Source organism: Uloborus diversus, chromosome 1 (genome assembly GCF_026930045.1).
Source record: "Uloborus diversus isolate 005 chromosome 1, Udiv.v.3.1, whole genome shotgun sequence".
Taxonomy (NCBI): Eukaryota; Metazoa; Arthropoda; class Arachnida; order Araneae; family Uloboridae; genus Uloborus; species Uloborus diversus.
In genome coordinates, this window is record NC_072731.1 from 208,358,411 (window position 1) to 208,380,379 (window position 21,969).

The window sequence follows — 21,969 nt, forward strand, 5'->3', positions numbered from 1 at the left end:
TTTTTTCACTTGTATTTTGAACAAAAAGAGCTGTAATTTTATCAATACAAGTTTATTGCATCGTTGAAAGATGGTAATGTTACTTCGTCAATACCTAAGAGTAGAGATGTACCGAGTAGCACTTTGGCCGAGCACCGAGTACTCGCCCTTTCATTACTCTACCGAGTTACCGAGTACTCGGCCTTTCACTACTCGGCCGAGTTACCAAGTACCAATCATGTTTTCAGAAGAACCACCGACACACATGTGATGAATTTTGAACTATTGGAATAGTAGTATAGACCTCATTGTCCATATAATAGTTTTTAAAACTAAATTCCTCCTGAAATATAATTACGCATTATTTAAAAAATTTTGTTTGTGTCAAAAATTTTACAAAAAAAATTATTTTTAAAATTAAAAATAAATAAATAAAAGGTATGATTAAGAAAAGTGGAATTAAAACAAATTATACCAATCTATTATAGTTCTAGTCCGCCACACATAAATAATTTTTAAAAGCAAATAAAACAAATGTGCAGGAACACTACAGACACGTGTTTCTGCGTTACAAGAAACGGCTTTTTCAGTGCATAAAATGTGAGCTGAAGAATGTAAAGACATTCGACAAAAAAATCGGACTTTTGTCAGATGCCTTTAAATTTACGAGCTCACATTTTGTGAATTGAAAAAGGAATTCCTTGTAATGCCAAAACACGTGTCTGCACTGCTTTTAACTTTGTTTTATTTCCTTTTATTTTTTAAGCAAAGGTATGTTTATGTTTCTTACAACAAATTTTTGTTTGTAGCAAAAATTCATTTTTAATATAAAAATTCTATTTTCTATATTTACCTTTTTGCACAATTTTTAATAAATAAGTTTTATTAACTTTGGGGACACTAAAGATTTATTCCATTGGAGCATTACAAACTACATTATTCTCAAAATTTAAATTTGACTTGTAAATTTGAATTGTGAATGATTGCAGAATATTTTATATGCTTGCTCTTTTTTATAAATTTTAATATCTGTCTTGGACAATATTCAATTTTTCGCAACTACTCGGTTTTGGCCGAGTATCTGATCAAAATTTGGCCGAGTACCGAGTAGTTACTGAGTACTCGGTACTTACGTTTCTACCTGAGAGATTTCCACTTCTATATGCAAACCGAGAAAGGTAATGGAACAGAAAATTTTCGTATTTTAGAAAGAGAGAAACTACCTACGTATCTCCGATCCACTCATAATTTGTAACAAATATTGTAACCCCCTCCCCCGTATTTCTATGATAGTAATTTTGTTTTTATGTTTTTCACTTTTGAGTTTCATTGAAGACAGATTTCTTTATGTTCTTTGAACTTCAAGGGGTAATCGATCAGCTGTTTGTCCTTGGCTGCCATAGAAACTAAATGAGAAACTGTTCTAAATTAAGTCATTTTTTATTTCTTTCAAGGAAACGTTTAAAAAAATTTTACATCAATAAATACTCGAGAATCGATGAAAATAATTCAACGTTAAAACTTGGTTGTGGGCACCAAAGAACAAAAGAAAGGGTTTCAGAAGTCAAACCCCATCTCATTCAAGGACATAACCAAGGTGAGGAGGTGGGATTGCGAATCTATCCTCTAACCGTAGAGAATAATTAAAATTTCTTTTCAACTACCCCGTTTTTTTTTTTTTTTTTTTTTTTGCCGTCTCTGCCTCTGATCCCATTGACAATAAAAATAAGTTAATGAATGCACTTTTATCTAAAGTTAACTGCTGAGTGAACAGTGTGTGCATTTTAGTGTTTTGCCTCATTCAACCCCTGTAACATTTTCATGTAATTCATGAATCTTCCCCCTTTTATGATATCCTGTACGGGCTTGAAACTACGGATATGATATTAAAAAAACTGTGCAGTGAAATGTAGTTGCTTTGAAATTCTTGCACAATATTTAGCATTAACATTAATGGTGTTCCCCCAGTTTTGCCGCGACACGAAATCCCCCCCCCCCCTGTTTTTTAGTTTCAATCTTACCTTTTGATATATGTTAGGGGAGAGGAAATTTTAAATGTCAGCGAAACTAAGGGTAAACCAAATTGGTCAGTATTAATTGCCGCATTTTCAGTGCGATTGAGATATTATCAGCTTTATTTGAGCTAAAATTTATTTCGTTTATGGGAATGAAAACTGAAATGTAAGTTTAATTCAATGTGCGGAAAATAATTTATTAAGAAAAACAGAACGACTGAAAAATATTGTAGTGTAGCTATTTTCATTATAAAAACTCCGATTTTAAAATGCAGATTCATTTACGTCAGTCATATTTCTCTTTTAATATTTTTCTTGTATGGACCGTTCTTTCAGTTCGGAAAGTGCTTAAAAGTCATCGATTTTCCTGTAAGAAATAAGTACAGCGCTTGATGAGTACAATGTTTTGCAATTTAAAAGTTTAACTCTTGTCTGCTGCGTCCTTTCGTGAAATCTTTCGTAACGGGATCTCCGTAAATAATACAAAAGAGCGGGGGGGGGGGGGGGGGAACGAATTAATTGGACCACAGGTATTTAAATTTTCAATTTGTTCGGATTTTCGAGAAAAAAAAAACACCAAGAAAATCTTTTATTTTTTTACTGGACATGAAAGAAAACAAAAACTCCATGTTAGTGCGTCCGGGTTTTTGACGGTCTGCTGTAGGTAAAGTCATTCCAGCAGGGGCGTGCACAGGGGGGGGGGGAGAAGGGATACCTGTTAGTCCGAGCCTGAAGGGGGCCCGAGATTTTTTAAGTGGAGGTGAAATACAGTAGACCCTCGTATTACGCGGGTTTATATTACTCGGTTTCGATTATACGTGATTTAAGATTTGACACCTCTATTTTATTTTATGCGGATGAGTTTTGGTTTTACGCGGATATGGCAATGGAAAACAGATAAAATTTTCCCCTCCTTCAAAATCCAAATTCCTAAAGATTACAGATCACGCGTAATCCACTGCATTTTGGTGTGCTAATAATCGAGCTTGGGCCACTGGAGACATTTTATGCGATTGGTTCCAGAGCTCTTTCCAGAAGTAAAGTTATTAAACTTAAAGCCCTAGATCGTAGCTTAAGTAACGACATGTCCTCCATCTTGGTGCTGAAAGATGCTTTCTTCTTACGTCTAATATGGTGAAGTAGCGTGTTTTGCTTCCTAAATGTAGTGCTTCTTGATCGTGGTTAACATAGAGTAAATCTGATACCACATTCAAGAAGCAAAACACGCTACTTCACCTAGGGCAGACATGGGAAAAAGCATCGTTTAGCCCCAAGATGGCGAACGTGTCGCTACATCGCTACTTATTCTACGCGCGGCAAGGAGGATAGAACCTCATTGACGCGCGCGCGCGATTCAGGGCTTAATTAAACTCACAGTTCAGAACTCACTGGAAGAAGAGCTTTTAGGAAAAAGCAACGAGGATACCGACATCGATGACACAGAACCAAAAACGTTGACACTGAAAATTTTGATCCATTCCTTGACAATAGAAGTGATCTTTCTGATTTATTAGTGAAGGAAGATTCTATCACGGAAGAGAGATTCTATTATGGAAATGATCATGGATGTGTTAATGCTCTGCAAAGAAATATTCTTGACTGCCAAAAGACTATCATACTCAGCTCCTTTTAGTAAACACTAATTAGTTTGTGTTTTCTTTATGCATATTGTGCATAGAAATCGATATAAGTACACGTTAAACTTCTTATACAATTAGTTATCTCTAGAATGAAGTATGTTTTTTATCTACGGAACCTAGCCCCCTATTTTAACACTAATATTAAGTCTTAATTTACGCGGTTTTGATTTACGCCGCATTTCCGAGGAACGGAACTCCCGCGTAAAACGAGGTCTACTGTATATAGGGGTAAGCAATATGGCCCATTAAATTTCCCCAAAATTTCTGTGCACGCCCCTGTACTTCAGATGCCTTTTCATCCATAAGTTCACTCCTTTAGCATTGAAAAAAAAAAGGCTCTTTTAGCCCCGAAAAACACGTGTTTGCAAAAAATTTGCTGATTAGTACCTCTTATTAATGTTACTTTCTTTTACTTTTTTTTTTTAATCGCAAAGGTGTGCATTAAATTCTTATTGTCGGAACAACTTTTCTTCGTTAGCATCGTTCTGTATTTACAAAAAAATAAAAGAAAAAAATTGATTTTTGGAGTTTGCCGAGCGGCAACAATAATGAAGCTGACTATGCTCTTTTACCATACAAGTAAACTTATGTTTTTTTTTTTTTTTTTGTTAAAGAAATACGTAGAACTTTCATTTATTACATGGTCATAAACTTAAAGTTAGTGATACATTCTGTAGAACTCTCGTATTCGGAATTCTATTATCCGCATTCACCCATATCCGGATGTGATGGGGAGATATTTGTATCTCAATGAACTCGTCACTGTACTACAACTGAGTTATTTTTGTCCAGACGTCGGACCTTTGAACTTTGATGCTCCTGAATATTAATGACTTGAAAGGCCAGAGGAATCCGATACCATCTAATTGTTCCACCATAAACGAATTCGTGATTTATTAGTGAAGAAATGTTCTGTTCGCAGCAAATAACAATTCATATCTAAACTCTTTTTTAAGTCGGTGGGTTAGGTTTTTCTTTAGGTTAGTCTTTCTTTAAGTTAGTCTTAAGGAGCCCAAGTTAAGTTTAACACGTGTATGTGACGAATTGTGTTTTACTTAAAAATTACATTGCAGTACTTCACTTTTTGCTTTTTTACATGCTCTATATTTAAAAAAAATAAAAAAAAAAAATCATGTTTACCGAAGTTTTTGAGTGTCCGCGCTAATTGATTTTCAAACTTTCTCGAAAAACATATATAATTGAACACTAATCCTATAAAGCAGTGTTTCTTAACGATGGACCCTGGAGCGATGGGGTTTCGCGGAACGTAATTTTGCGCGAATTTCAACGAAATGCCCAAGTATGTGCATCATGGTAGGTGATGTGTTGAAAATAGGTGACTTCTGTTGTGTTGAGAGAAAGGTCAGAAAATACTGAATTGAAAAAAATTATGGAAAACTAATTGGTTTTGAAAAAAAAAAGTAAAGACTGGAGTATATGTGAAAAGAAGAATTGATTCAAACATTAAAAAGTAATTATTGATAAAATAAAAAATAAATAAATAAAAAAATAAAATGTTGGTAATCTAACAGACGTTCTAGTTTTTATGCGAACTTTTGTTAATTTCGAATCTTTAAAATACACCATTCTTTTTACATGAAAAATGTATTTTTTTGAATTAAAGTAGAACTCCAATTATCCGAATCAATTGGGACCGGACCTCATTCGGATAATCAAAAATTCGGATAATTGGATGTTTTCCGAAAAAAAAGGGTCTATTTTGATTTGTTATTAAATGTATGTTGGAAATGGGAGAAAAAAAATATTTTTAAAGAAAGAGAGCTTCTATAATCAAACGAAAAGGCAGCACTTTTGCTTGTTAAGCGTACTTCTCTAAGTGCTGTACATTAGTGCAGTATGTACACATCGTACTTTATAAGTGAAAGTCATTACTTACTGAATATCTCTGCCGAAGTGAATTATTTGTTCAACTAGGTTTGCGGAGGGAATAACACTTGTACAGAATCATTATTTTGGGAATTGTAATTATGAAAGAGATTCGGATAGTTGGAGTCTACTGTACTTTCAATTTGTGAAAAGTTTATTTTCAAAGACGGGGGGGGGGGGGGCACCTGTAAACCCGGGACTATGCATGAAGGGAACCTGAGATTTAGGGATAAGACGCGTAGGGATAAACATTGGGAAGGGACAGTGGGGGGGGGGGAGTTTTGGGGGTAAAAACGCCCCCCAGAGGCATTGGTTTTAACATAAATGCGTTTTCTAATACAATAGTTGAAACATATGAAAGGACTATTTTGATCAAAGAACCCCCTCCAGGAGGGTTTTTTTTTTTTTTGATCAAAAAACCAACTTCAGAAGGTATTTTTGATTTCAAAAAAATTACCCTTCCAGAAGATATTTTTGATCCACCCCCCCTCCCTCAGAAGAGTTTCTGGCTGCGCTAGTGGGGAGAGGGTCCCGGAAAAGCCATTTGTGACGGCTGACGGGCCCCGAAATTTCTGTGCACGTCCCTGTTTAAAAGTAAGCTTTTGTAACAGACTCTTTCTGCAGCAACTTCCACCATTCTGTAGACCAGCGTTTCTTAATTTCTTTGATTAGTGGAATCCTTTTTAATGCTCGCTTTTTTCGTGGAACCCCTGATGTTTCAATAGTTTGCAGTGGCGTAGCCAGTATTCTGTTTCAAAGAATGTCCAGGTTCTTATCCAGGTAGAGACTATCACATTAGCTATTAGTCATTAAATCGCTAATTAAATACACATAATTATAGATCATTTTAATTATTGATGATTGCTAATTGTTACTTCTTATTCTAAAATGCCAACACTCCTACTTGAGATTCTGAGAAATACTCAGAATTTTTAAAAGGGATAAATAACCTCAATTTATGCATAAGTTATATGATTAAAATAGCTTCTTAATTTGGAAAAGAAATATTGATATGCTTTACCTACTTTACTTCAATTATATTAATTATTCAATGTATTAATAATTTACTTAAATTTACGCAAAAAAATATTTTAAACCTTAAAATTAAAATTTTTTAAGTATCTCTTATTTTTGAAATTTTAAAAATTTATTTGCAAATCAGAGATTTTGATGTCACTGTGTGTTCTCTCAGAATGAACTAGAGTCGCTGTATAAATAGACAAAACTAAATCATTTGGACCCTCGTGGCCAATACTCCTCCTTAAACTGGTCATCCCTCGTTAAATGCTTAAATTGTCCTTTCAACTGCTGCCATAGATACTTTTCATTCCAGAGTCCCCCGTACCTGCCGATATTTGTGGCTTAACCAGTTGGATGGGACCCTGAAAACAGCTCCGACTTTTTGAAATCAGACCAGTAACAGAGTAATCTCTGGTTCAGCACCCTCAGAGGTATCGTTTTACTTGGATGACTTTTTGACTACGATCATATTTAACGTCCCCCAGTCACCATTAATGAAGACAGGGGATCTTCGACCAGCGAGGACCGAACCCGGGCTTTGGAGGGGGTTGGCCCCGGGGGTTTGGAGTCCGGTCACAAGTTCGATGCCTTACCGATCAGGCCACTACGGCCTTGCCATAGATACTGGGAGAGTGGCTAGTATCGAGGGCAAAATATTTGAAATTGATGAAAAAAATCGTAATTTATGGCAATATTTGGTAATGTTGTAGGAAAGGGATTCGAGGTGCTTTCCCGAAATTTGTAAAATATTGAAACCACTTTTAAACTATTTTTGGCGGTATTATAGAGTCATTAGCTTCTTCCGAACTTTTTCAAAATTGAAGATTTTCAAACTCAATTTTACGTTATCTTTGGAGACATTAGGTGAAAAATAGGCGTTTTGGGATTGATCTCGAAATAATTTCAAAGTTAAAACCTTAAAGGCACCATTTCATGCTATTTTTGATAGTCAAAAGTTTGCATTATTTTAGGCGAGAAATAAAATTGTTCCCACAGTGGCTAACCCAGTTGGGTAATAATGATTAAATTAAATACGAAATTGACAGTAAATATATTTTTGAAAATGCGTTATTTTTGTCGATTTTTTTAGTGACAAATTTGAAAAGTGTGAAAAGAAAATATGCAAATCTCATGGAACCTCTGAGAAAGCTCCGTGGAACCCTGGGGTTCCGCGGAACACAATTTAAGAAACGCTGCTGTAGACGGATGATGTTTGAAATCCTTTGTGACAAAAGAAAGAGTTGATGAGAGATAAATTTACTACTGGGGTATTTTTTTTTTTTTTTTTTTTTTTGTTTGCAAATGACTTTGTGTAGAATTTTCCGAGTGACCATGGGCTGGAGTACGTGTTGGTACTTTTTCAAGTCGTAAAGTACAATCCCTCTTTATGCACCAGTGAGATTTATGTTTACAAAAACGTTATTTTTGACCCTGGGAAGGAATTCATGAATGATGCACTAGTAGATTTACATGCGCAATGGTCGGAGAAACTGTTTTCTCTTTCTTTTTTACTTTTTTTTTCAATCACTTTTCTGTGCCTGCCTTTCTCGACCAAAATCTTGCGATTTTTTAATGAACAAACTACACAATGAGGTTGAAAAATGACCGAAATTTTTAGTGATAGAACAAAGCAAACGTGGTTTTGTGTTTTAAAGCTAATATTTATTCAAAATATGATCCGGACAACTCGTTGCAACATTTTAAACGGTCAACCAAATTATCCATAGACTCTTTAAATTTGGTTTTGAAAATGTTCTTTAGCACCTGTGTCATGGCTGCTTAATTGGGTGGAACATCATCGTAAAAGCTCCTTTCATTGCAGTTTTCTGTGTCGGGAACAAAAAATAAATCATATTCTTGATCACCCCTCGTATTCGTCTGATCTATCACCGTGCGACTATTTTCTTTTCTCGAAACCGAAAATTGCAATGAAAGGAGCTTTTTACCGTGATATTCAAGCAGCCGTGATACAGGTGCTGAAGAACATGTCCCAAAACATACGTAATTTAAAAAGTCTTTCGATAAATTGGTTGACCATTCAAAACGTTGTATTGAGTGTTATATTAAATAAATGCAAGCTTCAAAACATATTACTACTCTTCTTTTATTCTATCACTAATTATTTCGACTATTTTTTTTAAAAATCATACTGTGTATTAGGTTCTGAAGACCGTGTATCAATGTGGTCTAGTGTTGAGAGACGCTGTCTTTCAACTAGCCGATCTAGGTTCGATCCCTGGCTAGGTTCATTGGAAGATCCTACATGTGCCCACTTATCTGGATGTTGTGGAAAATCTACTGATATGGCATGAATTATATTTTAAGGATTCCTTTTTTTCTATGTTTAGAAATCTTCTAAAAAATGATAACTACCACACATTTCCAATAACTCTTTCCTTCCTTCTCAAAACTATGATTTGAAGTTTTACCGCAAATGTATCCCATCCTGACGTCATTAAAAGGTACCTTCGTTAAGGATCAATACTTGATGAGTCAGTCCCTTGATTAGAGAGATAGGGGCAGAGTTTGCGTGAGAAACCTCCAGCTCTTCATTCTGCAGACACTCGCTTATTCAACCGGTGCGGAAAAATGACGCGTGCAACTGATTTTGCTCCAAATGAAGTGAAAGGAAGAGATGTTAAAAGCGGAAAAAATCAAAATGAACGAAAGGTACAGTCGATATGTTATATGTAACGGGGTGGAAGGAATATTCATTCTATATCACTTATCTAATTGGTGCAAAACGCCGAGAAGAACTACAGTCTATGGTGGAGGTATTTAACCTCCAATGTCAAAAATACTAAATTATCGGGAAATATTGAAACTTCTTTCACTTTTAGCTAATGTACCATTTTACCAGCACTCATTATCTGGCGATTTTTCATTGGAAGAAATGATACAGGTATACTGGAGGTTGGAAAACTGATGTAAAACTTTATTAGGCTTATATAAAATTTTTATGCACCAAAACATTTTAATATCTTCATGAAAGACACCGCCAACTCTGACTGGGTTGGCGGTGTCTTTCATGTATTTCTGCCTTAGCCAGGGCTACAGGGCGATAACTTACTGAAAATATTAATATCTTATTGTAATGTAACATGAGTATTGATAGTTTTATTACATTTAACAACTCATACAAAATTAATAAAAAAAATAGATGTTTAAAGCATGGCTTCGGAGTCGCAGGGAAAATGACAAGTTCCAACTCCGAAAATTTTAGAACCTCCGACTCCTTTACCCCAAACTGGGTCCGACTACGATTCCGCAAGCACTGCCAGAGTTTCAGACTTTTTGAGGGAAAATAAGACTCCGACTCTTGGAACTTTAAACCTTTATATTCACGTCTGCCCGATTCCGACTACTTTACTTCAAATTCGGTCAGTCTCCGACCCCGCATCCCTGGTTTAAAGTTACTATTTTAAGCGGGGGGGGGGGGGGTTGTTAATGAAATAGGTAAACTTGCTATCTTAAACACAAATTTCTTAAAACCGTGTGTCATTGAAAATGTGAAAACGCATTGATGTTTTTAGTGTGGACGCTCAAACCCGAAAGCCTTAGCATTGACGTGCTGTTTTGTGAAGGCTTTTACTTCAGTTACTCAATGTCTACTATTTTTTCGGTAACTATATTAGTAACTTTCGCATTGCTTCTTCAAGACAGGGAACTCCAAACTTCTTAATATAGCGATCTTTTCATTTTTCAAGTATAGCTTGACCTCGTAAAGATGGCAGATGAATTGAAAGAGGAAACAGAAAACTTCATTTTGCAATTAGGTAAGATTGGCGAGAACGTGCTACGTTTTTTCCTGCTCTCGAACTTGCGCTGATCATACCTACTACGAAATGAATTGTTCCCTTTCCGCCTCCAGTTCACCCGCTATCTCTCCGTGGTCAAGATATTCTTCATTAATTACAAAATGAAATCACAAAATGTTTTTTTTTTTAAACTTTTATTTTAATTTCAACATTATACTAAAAGCGGTATTCCAACTAACAGTTACTGATTCAGCAGAATGACGAACCTAAACTTCGTGTGTTACCTAAATTTTACTTAAATTAGTTCAAATCGTCACAACGACCTCGCCATTTTGATTTCAAACCAAGCGATTCTGCTCTAGGTGTGAATTCTTATCTTTAAAAGCAAACGAAGTCTGGAAAAACAAGCTAACCTTGACTCTACTCGGACAATGAACAAATCGATTAAAATCTGACTAAATAAATAAGCAAAACCCCCTCTTGTATTGTATTAAAGATACTTAAAAAAAAAAAAATAATAAAAAAAATAAAAAAATCAATGTCGGCAATAATAAGTTCCAAGTGGGAAAAGTGAACAAAACGTAATCTTATGCAGCTTTTCTTCGAAATATCCTTTGGAAGCTCGAAAAAAAAAAAAAAGATAACACCCTTCTTGATCGAAGAATGGGCTTTTTATGGTTGCGGGTTTTGAAAGTGTTTTCGCCACGAAATGAAAGCAAGTTTACGACTTGCATTTAAATGTTGTCATCATTAAAGTGCAAAGTAGTGGTACGTTATGTCTTCAATTGTGTTTTTCTGACATCTTTGAATAAGATACTAAGTATTCAGAAGCAGTTGCAACATATCAGAGGTTTATTACTTAGAATGCTTATTTCATGGTGGTATATTACTCTAAATCGTAAATGTTCTCATAACCGCGGACAGGGATCCAGATTTCATCACAGCAAGGGGAGGAGAAGGAATACGTTTGTCTCAAATACTGTTGCAGGGTTGAGGGAGTTTCCTTGTAGATGAAGATCTCTCCTGAACGGTTCCAATATGTCCTGTTTTGCAGAAAATTTTCTCAATTTTGCTCTTGAAACCTTTACAATCCTATCTCTCCAACGATACTGTTGTGGTCTCTTCCTTGGTCTTTTCTTTTGTCCCGATTTTGGTGATAAATCATCCACATTTCTCCCGGCAAAGTGCTCAGCTTATTTTACGTTCTTTAATATCTTCTAACTTTGTCATTTTTACTTCTTCACTCTGCAAAAGGTATCAGTAACTTAATTTTGGTGTGTTCCCTGTTCCATATGATTCCGAGGTTGGGAAATATAGAGTTAATTTTATACTCTTCTGCATTCTCGTGAGGCATACGGTTTTAATTTTTAGGTAAAGTTGTCAGTTGTAGGGTTCTGTCAGTTTTTTTAGTAGCAGCCTGCAAACTATAGTATGGCTCTGATAAAATGAGGCCTGACCTTGACAATATTTAGTTCTTTTTCGTGTAAGAGGGAAAGGTGTTTGTCCCAAAGTTGAATTGGTTTTCTTTTCTTGTTGTTTTGCGAAGGTATTTCTACTCAAATCCTCGCCAGCTGCACATCTCTTCTTCTCTGAACTCACCAAAAAATGTTAAACATTGTCAAGGTCATGCCTCAGCTTATCAGACCCTCTTGATCCGAGGCTGATCAAGCCAAAGTGTTTTCCAAGTTCTGTTAAAATTAGTGCGCGAAGAGAGCTATGAAAGAGGGTCTCATAAGAAAATCCGCATAATTTCGAAGTAGTACTAGTTTCGAGAAAAAACAGCATGAAAGAAATTCTCCCTATTTTAAAAACTAAAACCGAACCACCACAGCCCATGGAAACAAAGTAGGTGGTCAAACCGAACGCGGAACCCCCCGGGTTTCGTTCCCAAGCACGCTTGGTACTCATTTCATCGACCCACTGAAGGTATGAATGGCTAAGTCAATCGTGCCTACCCCGGAAAAATTCACCCTATTTTTGTTGCCCCCAAAATTATGGTTCACAGTCTGCAAAGTAGGACTCGACCGATGCATCGGCGCAGATGGTTCAACAATTAATCCATCGGCATCGGCATCGGCAGCCGATGCTAACTTGCAGGAAACATCGGCCCATCGGCCTTAAAAAACATCAAAAAGCCGATGGAATTGGCCGATGTTTTAGGGAAAAAAAAGGACCTTTGCTGTTTTACTTTTTAATACAAAGTAAATTGAGTTAGTGTTTTCATATAAAATTGTTTACTTAAACTTCAGTATGAATTTCTATTTTAGTCACCGCTGAAAGAGTTTTTAATACTGCATTCAGGTTACCAAACAAGTTAATTATTGCGTTATATCTTTCGGCTAGATGTACGTATGTATCTCTTTTAAGTCATAACTCAAAATTGGTAAGCTGTAGAAGGCATAAATGTGGGGTGTGCGTACGTTCCAGTTGTGCACTTCCCTTTTTGTTTTCGATCGGGTGTTCTAAAAAGCCTATTTACTCATTTTTTGTGGCTATTAATTACTTATTTCAATGCAAAACTAATATAGCGTCTCAGACTGACGATCATTTGGTGATATATTGCCGAATTGGAGACTATGGAAACAAATATGAGATGGCGAAACCGGTTTTATTTCATTTTGTTAGATTCCCGTTGAGCCGATGGTAATTTTTCGATATTTGTAATATGAATCACAGTAATGCAGTCTTTTCTGTATCGCTTCTGCTGAGCGACAAGTTTAAGACCCGTTAAAATACATTTTGGGGATCTATTTCTCTATCACAGAAGTTGTAAAACATTTATCATAAGAACCATTTTTGTAACTCCTAAAGTGCCCCTATGGTTACGGGGCCTCTCGTGCAATTGCAAGATTTGCTATATTTTAAATCTGCCACTGCACGTCAAATCAAACTCGGGTGCAAGTTTTAAAAGGGGTTTTCTGATCAATGTTTATGATTATTAATGCAAAAAATAGTCTATTTTTTATGACTATTTTTTGTACTTGCGAGAACATTTGAGTGCCCCTCCTCCCACTCCCTCAATTTCTGAAATTAAACTCTAGTTATACTTCTGAGTTGTTTAAAACTAACACCATTCATAGAATTAGAGATTTTTTTTCAAGCTATTTCTATTGTTTAGGAAGAATTTAGAGCATTTATGTAAGAAATTGATTAAAGACGTTTTGAATGGTGACTTAATTCGGAAATCAAAGGGACTTTTGAATTTTTTCTTCGGAAGTGCTGAAGTAGATTCAAAAACTCTTCCGAGGCATTGGTGGTATCGGTAGTAAAAAATGAGGCCAAAGTTGGAGCCGCGCGCGAAGTTTAATGTTGTGAGTTACTCCACAATCAGAGGGTGACCCCCTAATCCACCCTCGTCGTTTCAAGCATTTCTTAAATATTTGGCGATTATTTATTTTGGTCAAGAAATGTCATTTTGCGTATTTCTTATCCTTGTTTCACCTACAGTGGCTCCCAAAAGTGTTCGTACACCTACTACTTTCAATGAAATAGGCCCTTATCCATTGGTTAGAATTAATATTTCGGAATAGGTATTTTATTATAAGATCTATGATCTATTTTTAACAAAACTACACAAAATTTTTTAATAAAACATTAAAACTTAATTTTTTAAAAATCAAAAACCAAAAAGTTACCGAAATTTTATCTCACAAAAGTCTTCGTACACTTTGAAAAAATGTCAAAAATTAGTAAATAATCCAACTTTTTACTAAGTTATTATTTAGTGGGATATCATGCAGTAACAACAACAGCTTTTAAACGTCTGGGAATAGATTTCATTGTTTCTTTCTTTCTTTTTTTGTGCAATTTCTGAGTAAGTGTTCAGCCGCACTACGAGTCTTACTGTTTCTAGTTCGCTTTTCGTTTCAATGGTGTATTTTCGTAAGATAGCCACCAGATATCTCCAAATATGTTCCATTAAGTTTAAATCTAGCGATTGAGGAGATATTTCCAAGCTTAAGGACAAATTTTGAGGCACCAAACGCGAACGTGTGCTTCTTATCGTTATCTTGATAAAAACAAAGTTGTTTCCGATTACCAAATTTTGGGGTAATAGTTTTAAATTGCTTTTTAAAATATTTAAATGAACAGCATAATTCATTATTTCATCAAAAAATTCCAAATTTCCAAGTCCTGATGCTGAGATGCACCCTCACACAAGAACATCTTCACCGTTCTGATTAACCGATCCAACTAAGTTCTTAAGATTAAATTCCTCTTTTTTTCTTTCATTTATAATTATACAACAATTTAACCCAAAATGTTGAATTTATTTTCGTCTATAAATAAGACGTTGTTCCAAAACGTATTGAGCTTATTTAACATTGATTTTACGACGGAAAGTGTAAGCTTACTGTTTTTCGCACGAACAAGAAAATTTCTGCAGGAAGAGGTCCCATTTAATCTAGCTAATCCGAGAACTTTTCGAACAATTTTAGGTAAAAATTAAACGTAAAATGTTTCATTCAATTCTGTAGAAACTTTTTCAGTTCTGAAATGTGTATTTTTCATATTTTTTTTAAACTGTAAACCTCCGATCACGCTTTGTTAACTTTGCCAGTTGACCTTTTCTTACCTTGTTTTCGATCCGATTCTTGTCTTTAAAGCATTTTATCAAACCTTTCACTGTAGAATGGTATAAATTAACCAATTTAGAGACATTTCAAATCAATTTACGGCTACTGTGAGGGAAAAAAACAAATTTCGAATCGTGTTTGTTGTTTTTTACGCATATTTGCCATTTTAAAATAATAAGCAGAATATTAGGGAATAAAAACACTAGAAATTAAAGTCAAATGACTTTACAGTATCATTACAATGCAAAAATATTAAAAAAACCACATATGATAATTTTAATTATGAATTTATTCGAAACTATTTCAGTGTACGATGACTTTTGTGGCGTATTTTTTCTCTGTCTCTTCATTTTTTGACAAATTTCAAAAATAAAATCTGGCAATATTCCAAAAAAAAAAAAAAAAAAAAAACTACTGGGTTTTATTCACAATGGCATAGGAATGGTGTGAAAAAAAATTGGACTTCATATTCGAATTCAGTTTTGCGTTATTTTGGTTTTACTACAACATTTCAAGGTGTACGAACACTTTTGGGAGTCACTTTGCAATGCGCCATCTTTTTGCACCATTATTAGCGATCGATTTTTTTTCTGTTGTAAGTAACTATTTTTATGTATGTATTATTTATGTTTAGTTATGTATTATTTTTATGTATAAAATGAATGAATAAGTTTTTATCATATTTTTTATAAGATGTTATAGAAAAGTTTTAAGGATTCTCTATTATGCAATTTTTTAAATATCAGAAAATTATTGTTAAATTGAAAAATTCAATTAGAACTTGTTTGTAGTGCTTCAGAAAAGATTAAACAATCAAATTGTTTAATACTGCGTGTGCAAACATCACATCAAGTAGTATATGTATTCAGTTATTAACTTGGTGCAAATATTGAATTTCTTTATTGTAGCTGCGTTTTAAAAACCTCGATTTTTTCATGGCTATTTATTTTTTCCGCAAAATTTATCACTGTTACAGCTTTTATCGAAAATGCAAACTTTTCTATTCATAAATTTTAAATAAGTATAAAAATATTCCTATTATGATTTAATATTGTAATTTATCTGTTACCTTTTTTGTTTAACTTGATGACTGAAAAATGTCTACGTGCAATCTTTACACTTGAATTGCGTAATTTGTTGACGGTTTCATAGTTTTATTCTTAATTTCTTTTTTGAATGATTAAACAACATAATTTAATGTTTTTTAACTATGTTTAGTGTACCTAAATCCATACGTTATTAAGATATTACTGAAATCTTAGTTATATTTTCAATTAAGAAAAAAAAACTACTATTTATTAAATAGTCTTTTTGTTTTTCTTCCTTTTTTCCTTTCTTTTTTTTTTTTTCTTTTCTTTTTTTTTTTTGGCTGTTGTTCTTCGTTTTCCATCATACAGCAGTCTGAAAAGGAGAAGCATAACTACAGATTGTATGTGGTACGATCCAAAAGTTCGGGAGACAAGCTATATAAAACCTTCTACAGAATAGTTCACATTCCCGAAGCACATCCACCTTCAAAAGGTCACCTTGAGTGACTATTTACTTCAGCCAATGGTCATATAACTTTTGGTAACACTCCTGGAAGTCATTTTTCGCTACCTTCTGTGATGCTGCTTTATCTCCTCCTGACAGAGCAAGAAGTTCTGTCTAGAACTATACGAGCGTACTTTCCCGTATACCCATACTACTTTCTAGTACCTGATCAATATTCTCAAAAATAGCTAAAATCGCAAATTGTTTCAAACATATTTTTTAAATATTTTAAGCTGATTTCTTGGAATAAAATATTCCTCACTCATCTAAAAAAATTAGATGCGTAAAAAAAAAAGAAAAAAAAAACGAACAAATAAAATAGCAGCACCTTTTAAAAAAAGCAGCTAGTACATTTTTTTCCATTAAAAATATATTTAACAGCTTTCAAAACCATAATAAAAAATAATAATAATAATAATTAAAATAAATACACCATATCAAAAAAAAAAAAAAAAAAATCGTTTCTTTTTCCCCTGTTGCCAAAAATATTTTTTTAAATGAATTAATGCACTTACCAAAATAAATAAAACAATAAAATGTCAACTTAAAAAATACTTTTCATTTTCAAAAAAAAAATAAATAAATAAATAAATAAATAAAAAATCGTCTGCGCATAGCTTTATGTAGAAACATAAATGACTTCGAGTTAATTCACCGAAAACTGAATACCTAAACTAAAACGTAAGCGAGAAAATAAAAACAAGTCATAACAAGAATAATTATTTCACAGTTAAAATCATAACTGCGGAGTCAGAGTCGGAGTCAATCTCATTGTGGGATAAAGGAGTCGGAGACGAATATCCAAGAGTCGGAGTCAGTCATTTGCAATCCGCGTATAAATTTTTGCCAAAGCTACAAAGTCAGAGTAGGAGTCCGATTAATAGTCGGGCACAGGAGTCGGATTCGGAGTCAGGTGCCCCTAAAATCTCGGAGTCGGATCTGGAGTTTGGCGTCAAGAGCTATTTCTAACAAAATTTCTTGAAAAAAATCCGCCTTCAAGTACGGAATCTACATTGACTTTCAGTTTTCCCGTAGGCACTAATGTTAAGGGACTTGAACTGTTCAAAATTGAACGGAAAACTGTTCAAATCAAAAAGATATTTTATATACAAGTTTTTCATCAACGCTTTTTCCTACAAAGTTTGTTTGAAGCAAATTCGCCTCACAGTTCGGAATTGCCTTCGATTTCCCCGTAGGCGCTAATGTTAATTTTTTTTGAACTGTTCAAAATTGAACAAAAAATAGTTCAAATCAAAAAGCGAAATCTGGGAATGAGGTGTCCTCGCCGAGATCTTTCGAACAAGAAAAAGTTTATTCGAATCGGACAATTCATTCAAAAGTTATTAGGGGGGGGGGACAGACCGACAGACATTTTCCCCCATCTCAATACCCTACTTTCCAATTTTTAATTTTTCGATATTTATTTAATTATTTTATTTATTTTTGACCTTTTTTTTTTGTTTTTCGCGATATTTTTAAGATGCATTAAACCTTCTTTCATGCTTTTTTCTTCTTTTTCTGACTTTTACTGGGAAAGTAGGGTAAAAAAGCGGCGTTCATGCAAACGTTTTTTTTTTTTTTTTTGCTGGGAACAGGTAAAAGTCACATGGAGCTAAGTCCGACGAAACGTTTTGGTATTTGTTTGTTATATCAGAGTATTGACCAATCGAACCGTGCATCCTCAACATGAAAGTCGCCTTCATCTCCATGATGAAGTTAAAGCAGCAGCGCAAGATGCCTTGCAGGAGGTTGCGATAAATGTCTTCAAGGTGTCCTTCTAAAAGCTATACGTACGTTGGCAGAAGTGCAGAGTCGTTCAAGGTGACTATTTTGTAGATAGATGTACTTCAGTGATGTGAACTATTCAGGGTAAGGTTTTATACAACTTGTCCTCGAACTTTTAGATCATACTACGTACGTATGAGTTTTCAACTTACTATTTCATAACGTTTTTGAGTGACACTAGTTTACGCGCATGAAGACATCACAAGAGAAATTGCGATAATTAGCTAAGGAGGTGTTCAAAATGAATATTTCGGTCATCTACATGTTCTTAGGTACATGTGCAAGTACAGATGTGGCGAAAAAACTTGTGAAGTGTAAACTGGGTGATTGTAAAATAGAAATTTAGGTCGAAATCTGATTTTTTTTTATGATTACAATTCCTTATTCGTAGAAAGGAAGTAAAGTGAAATGAATCAATGATCCTTTAAATCCCTGACAGTCTTATCAATTTATTTCTGTTAATTTTTTTTTTTTTTTTTGCCATCGGCCAACGGCATCGGCCATCGGCAATCGGCCATTTGGAGGAAAACAATCGGCCATCGGCCGTCTTTGAACAATCGGCCAACAATCGGCATCGGCCCATCGGCCAAAAAATGCCATCGGTCGAGCCCTACTGCAAAGACTGTCATTATTCAGCTCTGCGAACGATACCTGGCTTTTTGTCTCCAAGAATTGTAGCTGCCGTTTGAATATTCTTTAAAAATATCAGCGCTGTCAATAGTTAACCATCTGCTGTAAAGCGGTATCCTCCATCCGTGTTATGTATGTTCCAACATTCTGAATCCGCGGTCCTACAATGAAGGCCCCTCCCATGAAACGCGTAACCATTTCCTGTTCTCGCTCCAGAACGTGTCGCTGCATTCTTAATTGGCCATCTCCCTCTTTCAGAACCTGCTGGGAAACACCATCCACACAATAGACGTTCGAGCCACTTTCTCGCAGATGACCATGTCATTCGATGAACCCACGATTAGATTCCGAGGGTTCGACGGCCAAAAGAGAAGACCTTTGGAGATGGCCATGTCGCTTTGTCCCACTTCAATGGAACACAAACGTGTTAGTGCCGCATGGATGGACTGACAAATTTTTGTTCCTTGTAATGATTTTCTCTTGTTTGTGTTCGACTTAATTGTCCCTTGGTGGAAGTTTGAAATTATTGTAGGAGGATAGAACTTATGTTTCTAAAGTGGTGGTGGTAAAGTTTCTAAGTACTTATGTAATTCATTTTGGGCACCTTCAGTATTAAAAGATCATGAAAATATTTTAAGGTTCATAATCCATATATATATATTATATATATATTATTTAAAGCCTCACTCGTAAGTGGCACACTAGCAAGTGTATGAAACAAAAACAACAAGAAACATAAAAATAATAACAATACAAATTGAAAAACTATGCGAAGTTGAACAATATGAACTATAGAAGTTGAACAATATGAACTTTAGAATGGGCAGTAACTGCTACGTTATCAAAGAGCTGGAGCAGTTGTCATATAAATATGTATATATTTAAACTTTCAACTAGACGCTACTTTGTTCAACTAGTTGCCTAACATCATGAAGTAATTATAAATGTTTCATCGCTTAATGTTTTTTTTTTTTGTAAATTTTTCTTATGTTCCTCCCTCTCCTCTTCTGATGGGGGGAAAAAAGATCTCTTAATCCCTTATTTTCCATGATTGGCAGCTATGTTTTTTTGTCATAAAATATCTTTATGAACGTAGTCCCAATAATGTGTAGTGTACAACGTTTCGGTGCCTTGTAAGTTATTAGTATAAGAGATATTATGTATTTGGCATGTATATTTTTCAATTACTGATCTAATGTTCTTGCAAAGGCAAATTAGGCGCCTAACACAAGCGTGCTCCTATCTGTAATAATAGGGTAGCCTGTATAATACTTATTTTAATGGACAAATAGATCTTATTTTGCGAAGCAAATAATGAGTAGGTATCCTGATTGCTATTTCGTGGAAATGTATTGGTAGTGTTGAACCACTTTTTTTAAAATCATTTTATGAAGACATCTTTAAAATTGTATTGAAAGACTTAGTAAACATTATGTGTTCCATTTAGGTCTTCTGGAATATTGCGTACATATTTGCCTTTAAAAGTTTCCTCCAATCGCTTTAATATGAGTCATAAAGCAGCCATTGAATCCGAAGAGGAAAAGATCTGAATTATGACTTCGGTGTAAAAGTTCGTTATTTTGGATTATAGTCGTTAAAACTCCATTAAAAAGAACTGTTCGTCAAAATGGCTGAAAAGTGTAAAAATAACTCGGCGGAAGCATTCATCTTCCCCATCTCTTCCAGCGAAATATACATGGCAGAAACCTTGCAGAATGTCATCTGGCAATAAATATAAATTGCGGGAGTAGTGTTGAGTTGTAAAAATAGCGACAGCGAAATATTTGTCATTCGCTCATACAGGCTTGTAATTGGGCCATTTTTGCGACATTTTATGACCATTAAAATTGACAGATTCGTTACTGGTAGCGAAGTATATTTTCTTTTTAGGATATGTGTTGTATGGAAGGAGGAAAAGCTTGTGTTACCATAGCACTTCCTTATTGTGTGTTGTGTTTTCATGTGACGCTGCATTGACGGAAGCAGGTCCGTCATTTCGGGCAGTGGCGGATTTAACATGTCGCAATTACGAGCCCCCCCCCCCCCCCCACCAGGCCTTAAGAGATCCGAAAGAAATTAAAAAGTGCGCATCATAAATGTTTTCAGTTCTGTGGCTATGTTCACATTCCAAATTGTAAAAAACTAATTTTTTAAAAAAATCTGGGCAACAAAGAAAAATCTATTAAATTATGAGGACAGTTTTGTTTTGATAAATAGATAATATTTTTTTGAGAAATTGAGAAATTAAAAAAATGTTCACATACACACACGTGTCCCTTTTCCCCTATACTATCTTCAAGACATTATATCTGTTGATCAAATCTGTTTCAAAAGGCATGGCCGTGTCCAGAAGAGAGATTCAGTGTTTCAGTTATCCCTCTTCCACCCGAATTCAAAACTTGTTGAAAATATTTATTGTTTTTCCCTTTTGTCTCTCAAAGGAAAAATTTGTATTTATATAAAATGAATTTTCTCATCAAGTCTTGTTGAAAAGATGGAAGGGTTTGAGAAATTGTTTAAAAATTCGTAAAGCTAAGATGAAAAGTGAATCGAAATGACTCACTCTGAAAATGACTGTTATCTAACAGTGAAGTGTTTTGAATTGAAAGGAGTTATTATTTGTCCTTTATTATATTTGCTCTGTGGCTGGTGGGCAGAGCTTTTTTATTTTTACCAAAAGCGAAAGTGAATAATAGTAATTGTGAAGCAAAGCTTTGCTCTAATAAGTTAACTAATTTATTTCAAGGCTGAAATTAAGCAAGCATAGAACTGTGGGTTTTAGGTTTTTTTAACCTCTTAAATGATGCAGGTTCTCGAGGCTTTCGTTTGATTCATGTCATTAGTTTAAATGCGCTTTTAAAAGCTTTTTTCGTATTTGTTTTTGTGCAAATGGTTACTGTTACTTCAAATCAATTTGTTTCCGTTTCTGTGGTCCCGACTGTAGGCAAGCTCCATTCTTGCGATTTTTATTTTTGTGAGAGGGTGCTTTCATGGGCGCTCATATGCAAAATTTTAAGCGGGGGGTGGGAGGACTTAGATACTTTACCCATGGTTCATTTATGGGTGGAGAAGAAATGTTTTTACATTTTTGCAAAGAAAAAAGAACTGAAAGCAAGGAAGTTCGAATTTCTAAGCCCCCCCTTGC

At 34.7% G+C, this 21,969-nt stretch overlaps 1 protein-coding gene across 1 annotated transcript in view; it reads left to right on the top strand.

Moving 5' to 3' along the window:
- Positions 1-10,268: 10,268 nt before the first annotated feature.
- Positions 10,269-21,969, top strand: part of LOC129218411 (caskin-1-like) — a gene marked incomplete in the record, with an annotated part of 129,453 nt that continues 117,752 nt past the window's right edge. Inside the window, 1 exon segment of the mRNA XM_054852667.1 lies at positions 10,269-10,317. Coding sequence (XP_054708642.1) covers positions 10,269-10,317 — 49 coding nt within the window.